Source organism: Polistes canadensis, unplaced genomic scaffold (assembly GCF_001313835.1).
Source record: "Polistes canadensis isolate GaletaPanama2010 unplaced genomic scaffold, ASM131383v1 scaffold_1, whole genome shotgun sequence".
Classification (NCBI taxonomy): Eukaryota; Metazoa; Arthropoda; class Insecta; order Hymenoptera; family Vespidae; genus Polistes; species Polistes canadensis.
The window spans coordinates 2,334,500-2,349,583 of record NW_014569548.1 but is presented as its reverse complement, the minus strand read 5'-3'; the positions used below and the strand labels follow the sequence as shown (position 1 = coordinate 2,349,583).

Below are 15,084 nucleotides of genomic sequence, written 5' to 3'. Positions count from 1 at the left end.
AACGTTAAAAAAAATTTATATACGTTTAAATAATCCTAAATATTAGTAGAGTACCTTAGATTGTTCGGTATATTTTAAATGATTGTTAATTAATCGAAAAAAAACGCATATTGTAGTCTGAAAGCACAGAGTATAAGTTCGACGTACCATCCTCTTCGAAATCTCCCGTTAGACTGGGGTCGTTGTCCTCTATGAAAATTCTTTTATTGATTATTATTTATATGACTTTCTAAAAGATACATATGTATAACGAGAATAATATTTATAATAAATAGAATTTCCTTTTTCGGAAAGTCATTTAAACAACAATCAATAAAAGAACTTTCATAGAGGATAACGAGCCAGTATAACGTTGGATTTCGAAGAGGACGGTACGTCGAACTTATATTCAGTGCTTTTAGACTATAATATACATTTCTTTTGATTAATTAACAAAATCATTTAAGGTATGCCAAACACTCTAATATATTCTGTTCATATTTAGGATGTTTTAAACTAAAATACATTTGTTTTACCTCTTCTGACGAGTGATGACTTTGATTTTTAAATGTTGATCTAATAAAATATCAGATCTAAGTTCATACCAATAATTTCAAGCAAGAATCTAGTAAGCGTAACGGTGTTTAATTTTAAGTACACTTACTGTATTTCTTCACATATTAAATCAATATACATATACCTTTTTTCAAATTTTCATATAGTACTATATATTTTTCTCTTATTTTTTTATTATATGTTCTTTCATTATATTATGAATTATAGTATAAAAAATTAATGTGTTATATGATTAGTATAAAAACATTGTTATACAATTGAATGTGATAGTATTAAATATATTACTCTGTAATAAGTATAATTTATAAATTTCGTAATTTGTTAATTATTAAATTTATTTGTTTTTAAAAAATGTACTCCGTTTCAAAGAGTATATAATTATTTTTCTGAATCACTCTATCATTATATGGACATTGTATCTGAATTACATGTCATCACATGATTTTATAATCATGATATAGAAAATTTTATTTTAAATATTGGTATAATATTCTTTTTCTTTTTTTAATATCGCACTGCTTTAATTGTGTATTTTTTATATACCTTAAACATAAATATGTATTTTACTTTTTGTTTTTAAATATCTTGAAACATATTTATCTGTATTTTAGTGTTTTGATTATTTATAAAAATATAAAGTTTAAATCTTTTAAAATATATTGTTTTATTATTTAAATGACTCTTTTTCAGGACATGATTTTATTATTAAAAAAAGCTTAGTATTTTTCATAATGCAAAGTATATATGCATCTATTGTGCTACTCATATAACAAGTTAAGTTTGACAATGAAATAAATGCGTTGTGTATCTCTTATGTAGAATATCTATATATTTTATATGCTTATTATTTTTATTTGTTACAAGACTTTAATGTAAAAGATTATTCTTTTAATAATAATACACAATAGAAGTAGTATTCATTTTAGAAAAAATTAAATTATATGTTAACTATTAGATATGATCCTGATGAAAAAATTAAATTTATGTCTGTGTGCAGGATATAATTATAATATAATACGAGATATAAATAAATTCAAGTTAATTGTAATTTATATAATATATTTAAATGTCATGCAAATTATAAAATCAAATAACATATAATTATTTTTGGTGTCAACCAAAATACCAAAAAAAGTAAATACATTTTGGTTGATTAAAAATATATTTAATTTCAATAAATACGTTGAATAATAGTCATTAGCACATTTAATTTTTGGATTGTATAAAATATTGATACTCCAAAAATAGTGTCAAGTATTGAATTTATACTCTGATCATTATTATATATTGAAATATCATTATCATATTTAAAGATTATACTGAAGCTAATTCTTTCTCATATTATATATCTATATATATATATATATATATATAAATTTTATCAGTTCATGCATATAAAGAAAATGGTTTTTATGATTTCAAAAGTAAACATTTCAATAGTTACTTAATTGTAGCAGTTTTATGTTTAGCTATCCATAATATGCTTTCAAAACGATTTTTTTTCATATTAATGTTTATTTTTAAAGTGTATGTGCATTATATTAGTTAATCTTCATTTATATAAACATATTTTCCTTAAGTTGTTACATTAGATGTAGTAACGATTTTCTTATAAAGTAAATGATGTATATTTGCTATATTTTGTGAATGAATATAATATGCTATAATTGAATTATGAAGAGTACTAATGAGTGGTTTTAAGTATCGTATGCGAAATATTAAAACCTGGGTTCAGTTCCTGGTCTATCATGCAGTTTAATTTTTCATGATATTATCTCATTTCAAATGAAAAAAAAATACTAATGCATGATTACAATAATTTTATAAAAGTTGTAGCTGTATAATGTTTATCTCTAGCTTATGTATTTTTTCTATTTATAATAATATTCAGATATCCGAATAGAGCAAATTTTCACAAATTATTTTCTTGAACAGGTGCCCATTTTTACATCGTACTGCTGGCGATACTGAGAGACGTTATCATCTTCGGTATTACAAAACATGCATGTGTGTTCATGATACAGACACACGTGGTTTTTGTGTTAAAAATGGACCTCATTGTGCCTTTGCGCATGGCAATCATGATTTACGACCACCTGTGTATGATATCAAAGAAATACAAGCATTGGAAAATCCAGATACAGATCCCAATTCTTCGTCCAATGGACCAAACATTCTTGATAAGGAACGGAACTTGATGAATGAAGATCCAAAATGGCAGGACACAAATTATGTACTTAGTAATTATAAAACAGAACCTTGTAAACGACCTCCAAGACTTTGTCGTCAGGGTTATGCTTGTCCACAATATCATAACAGTAAAGATAAAAGGCGTAGTCCACGAAAATACAAATATAGGTAAATTAATGTTTTTTTAATTCTATTTTAAATGCTATTTATTTCGGTATAATTTTAATATTATTATTGTTATCGTTTTCTTAGATCAACACCATGTCCAAATGTAAAGCATGGAGAAGAATGGGGAGAACCTGGAAATTGTGAACAAGGAGATGCTTGCACATATTGTCATACCCGTACAGAGCAACAATTTCATCCTGAAATTTACAAATCAACTAAATGCAATGATGTACAACAGGCTGGTTATTGTCCACGTGGAGTCTTCTGTGCATTTGCGCATGTTGACCGTGAGTGTACCCTCATCAATCGTACGTAAAACAGTTGTTACCTATTTCAACAGGCTTAGAATATTTTGCAAATAAGTTTTGTATTTGAAATAATATCAAACATGAAAATTATGTCATTCAAATTGCGAATACATTATTCTCATTGTATATATAACTTAATTTTGTATAATTGATTTAAATTGGATTTAATATTTCACAACAATATATGAACATTCTGCTCTGTTCTTATATTATGTAAAAATTATTTTTGGCATTCTGCAAAGTGTAATTAAATTTCTTGAAAATAATAAGTTTTATTATCAAAATTGCTTCTCAAAATTGATAAATTGGGACATTGGTATGGTGTGCTGATGGACCAGTATTGCCAACAGAAGAAATGAGTCTGGCGAGGGACATGGCGGTACCCATAGATTGCGGCACAAATTTAGCAGATATACTCAATAATGCTTTACCACCTGATAAGCGCAGTCATGACAAGGATAAACCTCTTAGTGATAGCAGTGTAAGTTTTTAGTCCTTATGTAGACTTATGATAAGTGAAAGTTAATTAATAATAAAGTATAATTATATACGTTTATCAAATGGATTGATCAATTGATAAAATTTCAGAATGGAAGTGGTGAAGTATCTGAATCTGCGAGTACTAGTAGTCTTGGTAGCAATAGCTCACATAGTAAAGCTCCTGGTGCTCAACTTCATAATTCCAGTTCTAACAATGCTGTGAATGTTTCTGCCCAACAGAAACTTACTAGTATACTTTACAATCCTGGTTCTCTTTTACAAGCTGTAAGTTTGTTTTTTATTTATAATTAATTAGATGTTCTAATTTTAAAGTTTTTAAAATTGCTTCTTATTAATGTAATATTATTAATAGGGTGAAATAAGGAAACAAATGGTGGCTATAGACAGTGATCCATTATTAACAAAAGCTGAAAAGGCTCAACAAAAACAAAGTCTGTTTATCACTTATAATTTAAATGGAACCTTAGGAAGTCATTCATTGGCAACAACCGTATCACCATTATCTAATTCATTTTATCCAAACGACACTGTTGAATCTGTAGTAGGTATGTGTGTGGTAATTTATAATTAAGTTAATAATAATAAAATATTATTAGTTTTATATATGTATGTGTTTGTGATTCACGTATGTTGCTTGGCTAAAATAGTTTCTTTTGTTTTTTAGGAAACGCATTAGATGAATTACATTTAGACGATCCACTAAATTTAGTAGAATCGATTCATAGGGATACTAATTCTCCAATTAGTAATTCCATATCAGCGGGTTTAGCAAGTTCAGGATTACTGGGTAGTTCAGCCCCAGTAAATATTCCTGGAATGACAGAACGATCTGTTCTGACAAATTTCTCTCCATCTACTTCAAGTCCTCTTCAACAATTACAATCAGCCGGTTTCCTTACTGGGCACAGATTTTCACATCAAGATTCCATAGATACGGTAAGCTTGTTTATATAACTAATTAAAAACAATAATAAGACTTTTAGTAATTTTTTTTAATAATCCTTGTCTTGGGTTATTTTCAGACAATGCCATTTATGAATCAAGTTTCAGACCCATTTAGCAATCATATGTCTCAACTTAGTAGTTCAGCTTCTAAGCTTAGTGGATTTAATAGTAGCCTATTTGACTTTGCAAACCAAGGAATGTCACCATCTCGTACACAACCTCTCCCAGCATCTCCACTGGTTAGTGCATTCTCCATTAGTCCAAGTAACACAGGATCTTTATCTGAGGTTAGAGTTTCTCTAGCTATAATACACTTTATTATTTTATAAAAGCAATTTTGAACAATTCTAGATTTTTTATTACTTATTACAGGTACAGAGACTCAGAGAAGAATTGACTTCAAGTCGTGCCCAATTGGCAACATGGGATGAACGAATTAATCAAGCCAGAGCAGCTTGTGCAGCATGGCAGTTAGAAAGTGAAGAAGCTAAAAGAAAAGCAAATATTGCTGAACAACAAAGAGATGAGGTGAATAAAAATACAAACAATTTTATCATATCTGTCATTATTGATATAATTTAGAATATAAACAATATCTTTCATGAGTATTGCCATTAAATTTCGCTTCTTTTTCTTGATAAAAATATATTTTAATCTATATATTATGTATAATTTATTTGTATTTATATCTATTTTATTAAAATTCTATTTTTTAAATTCTATATAGTATAGTAGTGATACTTATGTTTAATATTCTGTATAAAATACAATATAAGAGAGAACTAAACAATAAACTTTGTTATTTTAATCGTTCTTAGGCTTTATTGCAAGTAAAAGCATTACGTGTTGAAAATGAAGCAGCCAGTGGTGGTCCATATCTGCATACATTGAGAAGAACTAGCGAACTCAGATCACTTTCAATAGCAACATTAAAATCAATTCAATCGCAACTTCGTTCGGATCTTGAAGAAATAGATAAGGTAAAACAAAGTTGTTATTGTGACTTGATTGACTGGTACATAGGACATTATTTAAATTAGTATTAACATTAATATTATCAGAATGTACATAAAATTGTATTTATATCATTATTTATGCATAAAAGATTTAATATCAATAATGGCGTTAAAGAAATGTGAACATTTTGTAAATTTATGCTATCAGTAACGACTGATTATCAAGTTATTTTTTCAAGAGTATTTATTTGTATGCGTGAATTATTTCATGAAACAATATAGATACTTCGGCTTTTGCCATTCCAGGTGCTGTACAGAGAAACGGCAGCGAAGTGCATGGTTTGTGAAGAACAAAATCGCACTGTAACTCTTGCTTGTAATCACTACGTGGTATGCTCAACGTGCGCTCCAAATCAGCGTGAGTGCCCGTATTGCCAGACACCGGTTGTCTCTACAAGTTAGGTCCGAAATTTTCATTGGAATCCCATTGTTAATATTTGCACTTTTTGCTTGTAAAACGTATTTCTTAAGAATATCATAAATAGTATATCAAAATTTAATACTTCAATTGGATACAATGAAAAAGCAAATACATGCTTTACACTGTTATAATACTTACTTATGAAAACTATAATATCACAGTAATAATTGATGCAACGTACATAGTTTTTTTATCTTACCAAAGTAAAAGTTGATATTGCATGCACAAAATATTCCATGTACAATATATGCATGGGAATTGTAGTTACATGATATATTTTTTAAACTATGACATTGACAGTACACTTCTCGTTTATTATTACATTTTCTTTAAAAGGTATAGAAATTTTTTCATTCAAAAGACAGTCTAATATATATTATACTAGCAGTATGCTAGATGTAGTTGAGATTTGTAACACAAGTATATGTAATAGTTACAGAACATTTAATATTGAAACATTGTAATCACGATAATGGACAAAGATTTGGGACCCTAAAAATATATATTTGTTTAAAAAAAATAATATAAAACTAAGCGCAACAAATATATCCCATTTAGGATATCAATGGAAGGATTCTTTTCTTAATGCTGAGCTGTTATACGTATGTCGTACAAAATAATACTTCTATTGTATTTTAAAGTATGTATCTAGGATTTTTCAATTGACCTGTACTGATTATAATATTACAAGTATTAACAAATTTTATATTTTTGGTTGAGGAAGTATCGATGATAAATGTTATATTAGAGTCACATAATATGTAGATTTTTACATATAGAAAATAATACAATTTCTTACAACAATAAAAAAGTAAAAATAGGGCTTTAAATATTTATCTAAAAAAGTACAAGTTATAAATGTTTTGCTATATTAAAAATGTGAATATTTTTATTTAACATAGTGTAATAAATATTAATTTCTTTATTTTTTTTTCTTTGTATAATTTATATACAACAAAAAGTTACATTTTATGTAGAAATTTTTTATTTTGGATACATTAAAAAACAATAATTTAATTTTATATGAATGCGCTTTTTTTCATTTAATAATGATAACATATAGTATAGCATGTAAATGTTTTATGCTTTATCTATAGAAAACAACATTTAGATAGATATATTTAACGTAACAGTAGTGCATTCATTACGAAGATTATTATTATATTACTAGTATAAAATAGTTATAAAGAGAATCATCTTCAATAATGATTACACTACATTAAACTTAATTTTGTGTTATACATTTTACATTCTAGCTATAAGAATATTAGGATAATACTTAGGATTTTTCAATTTAATCAAAAATAATTGATATTTATAATAGAAAGAACAAGTAAATTGTGACGTACGTGTGACAGCTTGTTGGCATGAAGTTAATAAGCATGCCAGTTAGTTTTTCTACATAAGACGTGTAATGTGCGTCTACTTACCGGCTCTATGAACTATTTCATTTTTAACAATGCAGTTGTTGATCTTCATGGAAAATAACTATACATTCAAGATGAAAAATAAATTTTGCCTAAGATATATAAATGACTAGAATAGATAGGATGACATACTATTTTTTCCTCATAGACATAAAATGTTATAATAATCAATTTTGAAGACTATTATTATTTAAAGATTATAAAATGATTATAAAATAATTTTAAATGTATAATACCAATACAAAAAAGTGCACATTTAAAATATTTTTTTTTCTTTTTTTCTTTTTTTCTTTTTTTCTTCTTTTTTCTTTTTTATTTTCAGCTCGGGTTTTTATTTTTTTATAGTCATATCTAACTTTAATTACATTTTCAAAGCAAATCAGTACTTTGTTGTTATTATTATATACCATTATTAATCGAAATTAATTTTGAAAAAGGTATTATAATCAATTTTACTTAATTGTTTAATTATTTAACTTTCATAATTAAATGAATTGTTTATTTTTCTTCAATTACATTCATAGTTTAGTATTGAAAAATAAGGCCAAAAAAAAGAAATAAATGTTTTACTAGGTGCGTTTTTATTGCAAATTATTAATATTCAGATACTACACAGATGTTTTTAAAAATACAGTTTTCTTTTATGGTATAAACGGTCTAAAAATAATATTTAAAAATTACGAGAGAGGAAGAAGAAATCAAATATTTTTTCTATAATGTCTAATGTTTAGTTTTTTTTTTGGACCGTATATACCATGACATCATTTACAAAATACCATTTGCGATTTAATCCATTTAGCACTGTAATAATGCATTTTTATTGCGTTTACTTAGCGCATTCTTTATAAGTACAATAGTTTTAAAATGTGAAAAGTTAAAATTCATATATTTATAATATAAATATTTCGATTTTTAAAATCAATATTAGCATTATTAATGTTATGTAATTGCATATACATGTGAAATATACGCATGACTGTTAACTTAGAATAAATAACGAAGAAAACAAACAAATTATTCGTAGAGTACTTATAAAGAATGCTAGTTGTCAGCTTTCCGTGATCGAAACAATTTTTTTCTTTTTCAAAAATCAGATTTTTATGTTTAAGATATTGCGCTATACTTATCTATAAAAAATATTTAAATATATATAGTATTAAATATAAATATATCATTTTATTTTGCATTTTGTAAAGAAAATAACGATCGCGTAAAGTTGAAAATTTTAGGAAAATTATTCCTAAATATATTTATGAATATAATAAATAATTACAATATATACTATTTTACTTATAACAATAATATGAATAAAATATAATTAATCAAAGCATAAATTATATTATGGAAACAACAAATTTAGCTACAAAATAGGATAATAGGAAAATAACAAAATAAATGAGTAGCTGATATATTGTGTACTAAAACAAAACAATTGAATATTTATATACTGCTGTCCCGTTTGTTGGTTTCTCAATAATCTTTAATTTTTCTTGCCTTGTATATATAAAAATATTATAAAGAATCATCAATAATATCACATAAAGTGCAGTTAAATTATATAATTTACAATATTCTGATAATTTGTAACTTTTGTATTTTATATCTTACTAAATATAATAATATAATTTTTTAGATATAAAAGTATGTATATACTTTTTATACTAAAAAGCTGCAATTTTTTTCTCTTTTTTTTTTGTTACTTTCTATATGCACAGATACAAAATATCTGCCAATTATATGGCAATGTCTACCATATTTATCTATCATAGTAATTTTTAATTTGGCAATATAATACCTATTTAACGCTGATTTGTGGGTTTTAAGCTTTGTATATGCTAAAAGTAAGCGTATGCGACAAAATAAGTGGCATTTCATGAATAATCTATTTTTGCGTGTATGTAATGAAAAAATACAATGCACAACTAATTCATTTTTCAAATTATCAGCTGCATTTAAACTTTGAAATATGCCATTTTTGATAAAACATCATATAAATTACTATCTTTATATATTTCTTATATACTGCACAAAAAACCAACAATAGGGCAGACAAAATTAAACAATATATTTTTGACAAGATACAATAATACAAATGCAAACGTTACATGCTCTGTTTTGTGCGAATGATTCTTCTACTGTTTAAAAAAAAACATTGGAACAGAACCATATTGTGATATTTGTTTGTGAACTAGTTGGACATTTATACATTGTATGTTATTTAATATGCAAGACGTATATAATAGAAAGCAGATGGTTCTTTAACATAGAAGAAGGATTATCTGCGCACATCAGGCAACAAAACACATAATCACTAGAATATTGTACAATAATGAATTCTGTAAAATAGTAGTATGAAATACTTAAAGAAGAAATTTGATGAACAAATTTACCGAATCTATGTTATATATTACAAAAAACTAATAGCTATATATTTGTAGCATTTTTATTTGCTTATAATTTTGATATTAAACTATTCAAATATCTACCACGTAACAATATTGACCTAAAATTAAACATATTTATTTGCATAGTCATTATGTCCAATGTTCATAGAATCATTTAATATTTATTTTATAATGAAGCAAACAGCAACACATTCATGATTCAATGTAAAATGTTCTATATATTTTACTATGTTCTGTGTATCTTTAAAAATTCATATTTCTGCCTACCGAGATATCACAAAACTGCTTAGATAGAAAATAATAATATTTGTCATTTCTACATTTTTCAAATATATAAAAAAAATTATTAAAGTTTTATGTAAAAGTATAATTTATATCAATAGATATTTACACAATTAATATCTAAGCATTTTTGTGGATATTACGAGGTAACAATGGCTGTTTTACTGTGATTCTATAATATTTTTTGCTTGCAATTAAACTCATTCATTCAGTATGTTGACATTTGCACAAAATTCGGTGTAATATCGCAATATATAAACAGACGCAATTTTCCAATGTTACATACACACTGATTTAATTACACAATGATGTGTATTTTTGTAATTACTTCAAAATTATATATATTACTATAGGGGAAGTTCCTTTATAAATTGGTAATATTAACGTTAATGATAATATAACGTAGTTATATCATTCTTTAACTTTATATAAAAATTGTTTGAATTGATGAAACTTTAATTTCTTACACATTTGCAGGACATTTTTATTTATAGTTTTTAATTAATTAAAATAATAATAAATTAGTTTTATATTGTTTTAACAAAGTTTAGAAGGTTAATAAAAATTATTACAATAGTAATAATATTCTATTATTACTTATAATTATTTATGTAAATATGTACTGCTATTATTCGCTTAATTCTACTTGATTTCAATATTGCTTAATGAATTTTGTTTAAAAATTAATTTCAAAAACTTCATAATCATTTACATCCTCATATTTTTTCCAATAAAAATAGTGTTTAGTAACAATTAGAGAATTACGGGTTGAAACATCTGTTTTTGAAATTTGAGTTACAATACAATATACTTTCTCTGCAATAAATTTGAATGAAATAACCAAATAAGCAAGTTAAATTAATATCGAGCACGAAAATAATAAACTAAACGGTGCCATTATGTGTTAGCAAGTTTTTGGAAGTAATAATAAAACTACATTTTTTGTGAAATCAATGTGATCTATTAATATTTTTAATTTCTATAGTTAATTCTGCATCTCTAAATATTTTTAAAAGTATTTTCATACTATTATTGCTTATTTTTCATTTGTATTGAATATATAGTATAACATGTATTATAGTATAGTATAAAATAGTATAATAGAATATACGTGCGTGCGTGTTCGTGTCGTGTCCGTATGCGTATGCGTATGCGTACGTGTGTGTTTATATATATAATCAATCAAATTTCTTCTGATTTTAGAAATGCGGAATTACGTAGAAATACCCATTAAAATATTTTACTATTCTTACAATTTTATGACAAGATGGTCTTCCGGTACAATAATGTTTACGTAGCCTAAAGTTCAACACAGAGCAATGTGAAAAACCTTAAAAAGAAAAAATTTGTAAATTATAATCCTAAGCTTAACATATACATCGTTTTCTGCAAGTGCAATGTCACAAGTTTAAACATATTCAAGAAAGAGAAAATATATTCATATTATGTAGTTTATAACATTTAAGGCAAAAAAAAATGTGTGCTATTTATTATATAATAAATTTTAATAATGCATATTTTACTGTCATATGCGACATAAAACGTTGTACGAATGAATGTGATGCTGTTTTTAGAGTTGATATAGCTTCGTTTTATGTTTCTCTTTGTGATTTGAATTTTTATTGAAATCACAGAGATGACTCCAAAAATTTTCTAAATAATTATATTTGTATTACAAAGTAGAGCTATATAGAATGCAGTTAAATAATGAAAATATTAAACTTGTAGAAGTTTCTTGTTTCAAAAATTTTACATTTCAAATAAAATAATCAATATATTTAATCATTTTTACATAATAACAGAGCTAATATTGAATTTCAAAAATATCTTAACAGAGTTAGTTTTTTAATTAATAACGTTTATTATTTATAAACTAAAAATAAAAAGAATTTTGTACGTATGAATTAATTGATGAAATGGCTAATATATACACTTCACTTGTGCAACTGGTCTTTTCAGTTTACAAAATTTTTAACATTCTGATTGTCAATTCTATTTTTCTAGCCCGAACTTCATGATACATTTTTGTGTAATTACTTCTAAAATAAGAAGTTTTTCAATGTACAGCATACAAATGCTTATTAAATTAATAATTTGTCGTGTAATTTATGTACAACAGAGATATTCAAAATTGGCACATAGGGCGGGCCTATTGCCCTAATCCCTACTCATTCTGTTGTGTTTCTACCATAAATGAATTCTTACTTTCACTATATCAGCACTTTTCTAAGTTTGTTTGCTATTGTTATATTATAATAATTACTATATTACTGTTTAATATAGGTTGCGAATTATAATATTTAAAAATGATTAACAAGTAAGCATATTCGAATGGGGGCAACAATGAGCAGCATTATTTCTCCTTTAAATAAAACTTAGTACATCTCTAATGTACAATATTGATTAAATTTATGTAAATATTATTAATACAGTATATTATTAAACGTATGAACTGCTATCCAGAGAAATTATAGTAAATAATGATTACAAATATTTTTAAATGCAAGTAATTGGAAAAACAATAGCATAGAAGAAATTAAAAAAATTTTTAAGTGGTCACTTCTGGTTGAGATATTTATAGATATGCATTTTATATGACTGTTATTCATTCTAAACTCATATGATCAACTACTTTTTGTATCATTCGGATTTTATACGTTTCTAAAAAAGTTTCATTACAAAGTAATTTCATATGTATAATGTACAGCCATAGTTATTGATAATGCACCAATGGATTTTACATCAGTAGGAAAAGGTTTCCTTTCCATTAATCATACAATATAAACAAAATGAAATAGTTTTTCAGAAGTATTCACATGTATTTGAAACATGACAATGAATCAGAACGACATCTTGCTGAACATATAAAAATAGTGGATCATCGTTATAGCTAACTAAAACAGCTGCGCATAATTCTCAATTCATATAAATATTGATTTTTTACTACACGCGATCATTACTAGGATAATGAATTGAGAACCATGCATTTATGAGCAACTGAAACATCAGATGGCATTGATTTAATAATCACTCAGCATATATTCATATACATATAATTGACACATGATTATACTTTCTGTATATGCATTAAAACATTTTTGAAATAATATATGTATAGATAAATAATAAGATAGAAGGAAAGGGAATCTTCTATTACTGTGAAATTCAGCAATTTAATAATTGCTAGTGTACACAACTTGCTATTATATCATTAAATAATCAACCCACAAAATATATTTGATTAATGATATATAGAAGATGACCGATTTTGCAAAATAGTATTGTCGTGGGTGCTACCAAAATAGTTAAATTAAAACTTTAGAAATGATCATAATACAATTGAAAATTTGATCTTAAAAAAGTGTATAATATTATTACTTACATAATTTCTATACATATATATAAATCCATGCGCTCTGTGTCGTGATTACAAATTATTGATAATCTTATCAAATTCAATTGAATTATTTTCTTTACGATTTAAAATTATGCCACATGTTTGTATACGTGAAATTTTTAGTAACTGTAAGTAAAACTTATCTCATTATTACTCATTTTTTATTGTGTTTTCGTGAAAAAAAATTCGTGTTTACACACTGAACATACATATATAACATACAATGAATTTTTATACATGTGTACGATAAAATAGCAGTAGGAATTTACATTAAATAATGTTATTAGATTTTCCTGCACGGGTCATCGTGCATAGTTCTGTGTTTTACTAATTTATTTAATATTAATAGTTTTTAACATTTGATCAAAAATAATAGATGTTATTAATAAATATACTGCAGCTATTTTGTAAACTATGTCAACTTAAAACTAATTTTATTTTCTGAATTTTAAAGCAATAAATATTCGTTTTCATGAGTATAAGCTTGTCTGCATTTATGTATTGAATACACAATATATTGCAAAAAATTGTTATATTACAAAGATTGCTTATGTAATGCTTGCTACATTACCAAAATTATATTCACACAAACAATTTTTTTTGAATCTTTCAAATATTATTAGTATTGAATCTTAATAATTTTCTAATTTCCTATTTACTGTTTTTTTTTTTCAAATGAAAGTGTCTATTAAACAAAAATTTTCGAAAAGCATAGGTTACCAATTGTTACTTGAATGGAAATTAAATAATCAGCATAAAAATATATTTACAAATGCATAGGTTCATTAAAAATTAACATGAATTGCATTTCGTCGTAACTATAAGAATATTACTTTTCTTTCTTTTCTCAGATATAAAATAGCATCTTAAATTTTGTTATAATTTGTAATTATTATATTTGTTACACGATATACAAAATAATTCATACAAATATTTTATTCCAAGAATTTTAATATTTTTGCAAACAGTGATGTTTAAGTGACCTACTAAAAGTATATTATGTATATTTCATATGAATATAATAAAAATGAAAACTGTAACGTTCTTATAGAAGAGCACATGCGATATTTCTACATTCCAAATATTAATTTTTCACTTGTGAAGTACAAAAGCACAAATGCGCTTTACAGCAATTAGAATATTAAAAAATCAAACCGCACCACAAAGTAATGATGTAATTTACGAAAGTGCGTAACTATTAAAATAATTTAATGTTTTATTGTATAACAAAATTACTGCACATAAATGCAGCAAGATTCCTTCATTATCACTGATAATTGTAGTATATTCTAATAAATGTCAGTACAAAAAAATTCAATAATAAAAATGAGAAAAAAAACATTATTTGAATAAAAAAAGAAATTAAATAACTCGTATTTTTGGCAATATAAAAGTTAATAAATATGAAAATAGTATAGTAGTTATATATGTGTAATTAATTAATAAATTTCGTTCTAATATTTTTTTTA

General features: G+C 25.0%; 1 protein-coding gene across 8 annotated transcripts in view; it reads left to right on the top strand.

The window, feature by feature from the left end:
• The window catches only part of LOC106784266 (RING finger protein unkempt), a 13,085-nt gene extending 6,111 nt beyond the window's left edge, over nt 1-6,974 (top strand). For 3 of the 8 annotated variants that reach the window (XM_014743612.1, XM_014743674.1, XM_014743666.1), the window contains 10 exons: nt 2,491-2,913; nt 2,998-3,221; nt 3,560-3,702; nt 3,810-3,986; nt 4,075-4,267; nt 4,387-4,658; nt 4,745-4,954; nt 5,040-5,195; nt 5,486-5,647; nt 5,930-6,973. In XM_014743612.1, the coding sequence (XP_014599098.1) occupies nt 2,491-2,913; nt 2,998-3,221; nt 3,560-3,702; nt 3,810-3,986; nt 4,075-4,267; nt 4,387-4,658; nt 4,745-4,954; nt 5,040-5,195; nt 5,486-5,647; nt 5,930-6,085 (2,116 nt within the window). In that variant the 3' untranslated portion in view covers nt 6,086-6,973. Of the gene's footprint in view, nt 1-2,490; nt 2,914-2,997; nt 3,222-3,559; nt 3,703-3,809; nt 3,987-4,074; nt 4,268-4,386; nt 4,659-4,744; nt 4,955-5,039; nt 5,196-5,485; nt 5,648-5,929 lie in introns of all 8 variants that reach the window. The other 5 variants (XM_014743647.1, XM_014743656.1, XM_014743621.1 and 2 more) reach the window with 5 other exon arrangements.
• The last annotated feature ends 8,110 nt before the right edge of the window (nt 6,975-15,084 follow it).